The following is a 7,797-nucleotide window of genomic DNA, read 5'->3' on the forward strand; positions in this document are numbered from 1 at the left end:
GACGGGTTAAGCTGAGGTTTGGTTTGCCTTTTTCTATGGTAGAGATATTTCTGCATAGTCGGGAATGCTGCCAATCTTCAGCTAGCTTATTGGAGACGGCTGTCTTGGCTAGTCGGTTTGATCTTTGGTGGTGATCACTACACAAATCTTTCTTGCAGCCGCCAACTATATATTGCCGTCCAAATCAACGATTTCCCTATCCTGCTGCGAAGTCCGTGCCTAATCTGCTTCCTTTTCTCATTAGTGAGGAGTGAAGACTCTTTAAAAGACAAACAAACAAATTATCAAAAAAAAAAAAAGAACAAAAATAAATCAACAAACAAACAAAAAACTCAGACATGTAAATGGGTTGCCTTGCCATGCATCGTTCATGCATTGCCATTCCCATTTAGCAAAATTCACTTTAAGAAGAAAGTTAACCTCATGCGATTCCACTAAGAGTTTTGAAAATCTCAATAAGTTTGTAATTTCTAGATATGGTTTTAAGGGGTAAACAAAAATTAGAAATCAATTAGCAAACTATGTATGGTAAGCGTTTTTGTACGATCAGATGACAAAATTAATAAAATAAAGATAGTGGTTGTGTTGTGTTCTATATATATATTTTTAAAGAATTTATCTATGTTTTAAAATTAACAAGTACTACTAATAGACAGAGATGAATGTGTAAAACGTAATACATAACTATTATAAAGTTTCAATGGTTTTACGGTATGGAGAAAGGCAGAAAACCAAAACCGAAGGTTGGACCATATTTTTTTAGTTTTTTTAGTTAAATTATAACATCTAAACCTAAATGACTCTTTTTATAAACCCAAATTAATATACAATTTTCTTTAATTGTAAAATCTAAACCCACACTACTATTTTATAAACCCAAACCGACATACAATTTTGTTTAATTGTAAAATCTAAACCCTAACCACTCTTTTGTAAACTCAAACCGACATATAATTTCGTTTAATTGTAAAATCTAAACTCTAAACTCTAACCATTCTTTTATAAGTCCAAACCGACATATAATTTAATTTAATTGTAAAAACTAAACCCTAACCACTTTTTTTGTAAATTCAAACCGACATATGATTTAGTTTAATTGTAAAATCTAAACTCTAATGATTATTTTATAAACCTAAACCAACAAAATTTCCTTAATAAAAACTATACAAAATTGGTTTCCTTAACTTGTTTTGTCTTTTATTTTAATTTTGATTTATTTTATAAATATGACATGACAGTTTGTTGTATTTTGATTGGTTAATTGATTGGTTCACACGATAATTTTTCAATTCATTGTAACATCCCTTCGAGACACTATTAATTTTTAGTTCTAACCGTCCTTATTGGTCGATCAAGTTTATAAGACAGCTAACCATATACTGTATGTATGTTAATTATTCATTTAAACGTTAAAGGATGTGTTAACGATTAGTATTTTCTTTTTTCAAGTGACGGTGTTAAGGATTACAACATGTGTTATCTCAAGTATAATCTGTTTTAACTCATAAAAATGTAACTTTTAATCTTGGTTTTACTAGTCAAAAACATTTCAAGATTGCATTAAAGGTTTGAGGCTAAACAGTGAGCCACAAAAAAAAAAACACAACTCCTTCAAAGCTTAGAAAATAGAGTTGAGGTGGGAGCAGATTGGAGCTCAGAGAGCTCGAGAAGGCCCAGTGAGAGACCATGGATATATACATCCCAGCTTGCCAGAAGCCCGTGTCAAGGTCAAGATGCATGTTATAATTGCTCAATGGGAAACGATGTTTTTTTTTCCTACACCAAGAAATGTACCCACATGTATAATTCATCTACTTATTATATAATCAATAACATATCAGCCACATATTCTAAAACTAGTTTCAAAAAACCCTTCATTAGTAACACTGCATAAGAAAGGTAAAGAATTTTGAATCTTGTATCCTACACACAACTCTCTGGGTTCAACTAATGTTACTTCGACTTAAAACAAATCGACTGTGCCAGCTTCGGTTTTTCCCTATTTCCATAGTCGATAGCAACACAGTCAACAAGTCCTCTGCTTCGTCCTCCGATGGAAGCTCTACGTTGGTCTGTAGAAGCGGCTGAGCTGAAGGATTGTTCCATCGTTTTCTTGTCGGGCTGCTCTTCTTTTGCTGGTCCTGTCTCCAGTTCCATACACCATCTGAATTGCTTCCTATGACGCGGACAACTCCACCGCTGCAATCTGTATGTATTACACTCTCCAAACCGATTTCCCTTTCGATATTCCATACCAAATCAATTGGAACTCCGAGAAATCCCGGTTTTCTGAAACCTACTAAGCTTGGGCTGCTTATAACCAATACCAGTCTCCCTGTGATTACAACGAACGCTCCTTCTTGCTTCAGGGCCTTGCACTTCACCAATTTCTCTCCTTTGAACTTCAGGGAATCTCCAACCTCCATAAGTACTGCTGTCCCGACCGCTTCTTCCCATGAGTAAGGCCTGAGAGGTTGTTCCCTGCTCAGAGGCCTGGGAAGGCGAAGCCTATGTCTTTGGGATCTTATGTTATGAATTCTGCTTCGGTTTCTGATACTTTGTGCGGTTTTGCCAGTTACCTCAAGGATACTAGCCGTTGGTCTGGCCACCAGTCCAGTAATCCCCATGGCCACTCCTGAACCATATAGTCACCCAGTTAATACATGCATAAAATTACAAAGCCAGAAACAAATGACAGCGTGTACACTAACATCTAATGTTTGGAATATCTATAAATGCTTGAGCAATGGTTCTCGCCTAATTACCTGAGATGACGCCTGGAAGACCATGTTTCTCAGCTCCTCGTATTGGTGATTGAAGGAGACCAGTAAGTCCCTGTGATTAACATGGCGACGGACTACTTTTAAGCAAAGTATAAATCAACAATGATGGCAGAAATTTTCATCTCATCTATAACCAATTAAAGAAAATTTGCAAGAAACAATGCAGTGCTCACTTTTCAGCTGTTGTTTTTTTTTTCAGCACAAGCAAACTTAATTCTTCTTGCAAGTTCAAACTTCAAAGACATGGCAAGATATCTGACAGACGTTACTTTCAAGACTAAGTGAACACCAAATTAGAATATAAATCGTACTTCCAATGAAAGTGCAAAAAATATACCTCAAACACTTCGCCTATAACTCCTTTGCTACGCGACCCTTCACCCAATTGCTGCTTCTCCATCCTTGCAACATCATGGTCATTGAATGTAAATGCAACAATACCCTGCAACAAATTGGAAATTCTGTGAATATTTTCTTGAAGGTAGCATCTGCACCATAGAGTTTTAAGCAAAGAGAGGCATCGTACCTTGTGTGCAGCTTTACTAAATTGAGTGGCAGCATCACTTAAAGCATAAACAGTGCTACTCAAGAGACTTGTGGTTCCGTGAGCCATTCCTTGAATAATTCCTGCGGGGCTCTGTTCAAGTAATCCAGTTTTACATATATGTATAAAGTAACTAAACCAGACACATTACAGGAAAAACATTAAGCAACAAGAAATTATTTTATTCATAACCTTTGAGATACTCCTGCCGGGAGCTGACAGGAAATCTGTAATTCCAAATGCAACATTCCTCGCAAATCCCATGGGATTTCCAATAACACCAGCAGAGCCGAACACCTGTGTGTTATAATCAAGGGAAACTGGTGTTAGATTGCAGAAATACGTCCAGCGGGTATATAGGTATCTATTAGAGTAGGATGATGCTCTTGTGAATAGTATGACTGCTACGGGAAATGAAAACAATAAGTGAAAAAAATATTTTCTTAGTTCTTACCTTGTAAATCTCATGAAGAATTTGCCGGGTATAGTGCCCAACAAGGATCTCCTGAAATGATTCCCAACTAGTAATCTGATGAGCAATTGTCAATTGCTTGAGATGTATTCGAGCACCCTCAACATCGGCAAGAGCCATAAGACCTCTCTGAGATCAAATCATAATGATTTAGTTAGTTATAATATATGCAACATCCTTCAATTTAGGATTAATACGGCGCTCTAAGATGCAATAATGAATCAATAATATATTATAATCCTTACAACCGGGTCCAAGGAGAGAAGAAATTACAAAGTAAAAATGAGAAGTAAGATCATAACTCTCTTCATTTCTCAAGAAAAGATGAAGACGAAAAATAGTACTCGAGTATCAATAACCAAAGCAAAACCAGAAAACGATTTGCTTTGGAGTCTCTAATCACTCCCAAATTCATAAAAGCTCCTAACTAAAGCATTGGTCAAAGTCATAATCTGTTCTCCTGTCAGGTAATCTTAGTGTTGAAACAAAGAAAATATGGGAAAAATATGCTAAAACCTTGCGTCACAAATCATTTACGCCTTGAATTTAAACTAATATAAAATTATGCAATATATCTAAGGAATGTTGCAAGGAAAGTGAAGGTACATACATGGATAAGGGACTCTCCTGAAGTAAGAATGCCATTCCTAAGCATCCAGGGAGCACTGCAGAAGCTGTCAATATTGTGACACACAAAGGACCCATGTGAATTTACATGTAGATAGGTTACAAAAAGTATACTTATCCTGAAAAGAAAAGTTCTAGCTCACCTTAACGTAAACTGAATAGGGGCCAAGTCGAATGTTTCAACATAAATTTTTCTGTGTCTTCTAGCCAACAAGTGAATATGCTGCCAAGGAGCTCCTATTGGAACCACTATAGGTAGAGCTACAATGCTTCTCTGGATTTTGTTAAATACAGGGATGTTTCTTGCATGTGGAGTATCTTCCAAACTTATATCCTTCAAACCAGTGTCATAAATTAGAGGACGTAGTGTGGGATCTGAGAGCGGCAAGATTCTAGCCTGAGAATTAGGAAGCACTGCTTTTACGAACTCCAACAAGGATAATAGTGTTTGTAGCTCGAGCTCAAGAACAAATTCACAAATCCTGCATTTGTTTAAAGAATACTGAGAGTTGGGAACAGAATGTATATAACTATAATACAATGCTGTGTAAAATACTAAGGAGAATGTTGACCATTCATTATACCTGATGTTTATGTATTCAAAAGAAACTAATGAAACATCTTTCTTCCGCCACTTTGATAGGCCAACGTAGACAGCATCACGGGTGTTACCCCTATCCTGCTGGAGAATTTCACTTAAAAGTATTGCTTTGTTATTCTTAATGGCCCAATCAGGAGGAATGCCTCTGTGGTCATGATTGAATGACAATATGACAGGATACGAAGAATTGCGAAGTGGGTTGTCTATCTGTAATGAAGAGATCTGAAAGGAAAGCTTCTGCTGATCTACACTCTGACTTAAATCTAACACAACATTTGACGCACTAGCATAAACCAATTCCTGTGAGGAAGATTAAAGCGTTATAAAAATATTGGGATGTAATATAGACATACCTAATATTTTCAGATGGTTACCTGTGGATGAGAATTAACCAAAGATATACCAATGCTTGGCAGGACAAGCAAGAACTTTTCTGTGTAACGGATGATATTTTCAGTCTGAAGCTTTTGCTTTCCCTTCTCATGGAATCTGGAGTCAAACGTTTCCTTTATATCTTTCATGGTGTGAAAACCTGAATCTACAACACTGAAAACCTGGAAAGGGGAAAGAAAAAAATGAACAAGTCACATCCGCAACATAGAGAAAAGTAGTTGTGTACTCAGAAAGTTAGCTAAGTTAAAGAAATTGGTATCGGAGAAATTATACCTTTGTAGCTCCTTCAGCACAGATTGATAGCAACAGTGTCCTTTCAGGTTTCTGAAACAGGTCAATTAAAACAATTAAGAAGATAGGAATACCTGAGACTCACTGATACAGTGGCTACACACAACTGATATAAGGACAAATCTCTTCCTCCAAGCGCACTTAGCATTTATTATATTGAACTCATAAGAAAGTATAAAAAGAAGGGAGAAGTGAATGAAATTGGTTGGTCTTATCAATGATATGCTTTATTTCATGTGATTAGCTCACAGCTGTTTTATTTTATTTTGTTAGTCATTAGTTCAGTATAGTGTAACTTTCAGTCTCACCACTCGTTCATTGCCTGAGCCAAATTTACAAGGTCTAGCAACAGAAGATATTTACTTAGCCAGGACAATGACACTGACTTGAATTTTTTCATATGTACAAATAGAAAAAGCATACATTCATATCATCCAGAGCTGCATGCAACTAGATATTATAAAGATCAATCCACTCCACCTCATCATTCCCAGAAAGTCTATGCTGATCGAGTCCAGACTTAATTTGCAAAGGAAATTTTGGGGATACTCTACCTTAGGCTAAAAAAGATGACGATCTGACTCACTCAAATTTCATGCGAATATCTTTCCCAATTTAGTCTAATGTGAAATTGGCTAGTATATCTTCTGTTCATAAGTAATGCTCATAAAAGCATGCTGGTGAAAAATTCCAAGGTAATGTATAGTATAGATGCGTCTAGCATGTAGGAACCACTCAACAAAAGCCATAATAACCAAAAATAAATACATAACAAAGTTGTTTGTGATATATACCTCAGAGGTGGAGCGCAAGTGCACTGCAATTGGTTGTTTTGTTATCTCAAATGCATAAGAGCCTATAACACGATCTCCAGGCACCTACATTCCTCAATAAGAAATAAAACCGTAAGAAAGGGAAAAGAAGAGCACAGCAGCAAAGAGAAACGCCAACAGAGATACAATGCGATGGTTTGTTTTAAGCAGAAAATCACCATACCTCAATGGTCAAACGATGTGGATAACAGGGTTCATCCCAAGCATATGGGCAGGATGTGTAAGGATGAACAATGGTATCAAAAGTTTCACATTTTTGTTGATAAACCCTCAGTCTCTATCATCCACAGAAAAAAAAAAAACCCCATATTCAGTTCCTTGTAGGAGAGTAACTAGGGGTTTTAGAAAGTAAGTTCTTCAAGGGATAACTCTGGCATTTAGCCATGGTACCCCTTCCCTGAATATCTTTCTTTTTTCCTTGGGTCCCAAAATTATATGCTACAGTAAAGACACAGCAAGCATAACTCACACAATGGGTGATGCCAAAGAAAATTAAGTACAATTTACTCTGATAGATATTCATATTACTCAATTTAATGGTCTGAATGCTTTGAAGTGTTCAGAAAATGCTACTAGATTGTAGAGTTGAACGACCTACAAACTGACTGGAAGTATAACTAAAAAGTCTTTAGCTGGATTTACAGAACCATCAATTATAACAATACTGACCTCATTCGAGAAATTATCAATCCTGTAAGGCATATAGCCCATGTCGTCATCTGATAATAGAATAAAGTTTGTCCCGACATTTCCATGAACACTCCCTACAATCTTTTCATCTCCGCTTGACATATTGGCATTCTGAACTTCCACCCGCACCATGTTAAATGCTTTATTAACATAGTTCCAAATCTTCAGTTGAGTATCACCTAACTGATCTGGCAAGAAGCTGCCTGACCATTGCCATCCAGGCTCATTTAAACGGATTGAAACTAGCAACTCCCTGTTTATATGGAATAGTAAGTGGCATACTTTTATAAGTTTTTTAAATGCAACTTTCTCAATAAGTAAGATAAATATAGCGACAGCGTTGGTTTCCAAATAGAAAGTGAATTATTCAATAGGATCAATCACAGGAACAAGGGGAACCAGTTTCATTTTCAGACAACTTAACGGGGAAGGTGGACCAAAACAAAACAGATAACTGTGGGAAACCAACAAATTCAAGCGTAATCAGCTACTTAATACAAAAAATGGGTTGTATAGGATCATAAAAAGAAAACCACTTATTAATACAAAGAATGTGTTGTATA

At 36.3% G+C, this 7,797-nt stretch overlaps 1 protein-coding gene across 1 annotated transcript in view; it reads right to left on the bottom strand.

Annotated features, from left to right (window-relative positions):
- Positions 1,723-7,797, bottom strand: part of LOC104738154 — a 23,578-nt gene continuing 17,503 nt past the window's right edge. The window contains exons 32-45 of the mRNA XM_019234547.1: positions 7,214-7,597; positions 6,708-6,821; positions 6,506-6,589; positions 5,694-5,744; positions 5,402-5,581; positions 5,011-5,327; positions 4,570-4,908; positions 4,410-4,473; positions 3,782-3,928; positions 3,520-3,624; positions 3,310-3,420; positions 3,121-3,225; positions 2,766-2,835; positions 1,723-2,635 (exon numbers count right to left, since the gene is read on the bottom strand). Coding sequence (XP_019090092.1) covers positions 1,944-2,635; positions 2,766-2,835; positions 3,121-3,225; positions 3,310-3,420; positions 3,520-3,624; positions 3,782-3,928; positions 4,410-4,473; positions 4,570-4,908; positions 5,011-5,327; positions 5,402-5,581; positions 5,694-5,744; positions 6,506-6,589; positions 6,708-6,821; positions 7,214-7,597 — 2,763 coding nt within the window. The 3' untranslated portion in view covers positions 1,723-1,943. The remainder of the gene's footprint in view (positions 2,636-2,765; positions 2,836-3,120; positions 3,226-3,309; positions 3,421-3,519; positions 3,625-3,781; positions 3,929-4,409; positions 4,474-4,569; positions 4,909-5,010; positions 5,328-5,401; positions 5,582-5,693; positions 5,745-6,505; positions 6,590-6,707; positions 6,822-7,213; positions 7,598-7,797) is intronic.

The sequence above is a fragment of the Camelina sativa genome, chromosome 13, assembly GCF_000633955.1.
Source record: "Camelina sativa cultivar DH55 chromosome 13, Cs, whole genome shotgun sequence".
Taxonomy (NCBI): Eukaryota; Viridiplantae; Streptophyta; class Magnoliopsida; order Brassicales; family Brassicaceae; genus Camelina; species Camelina sativa.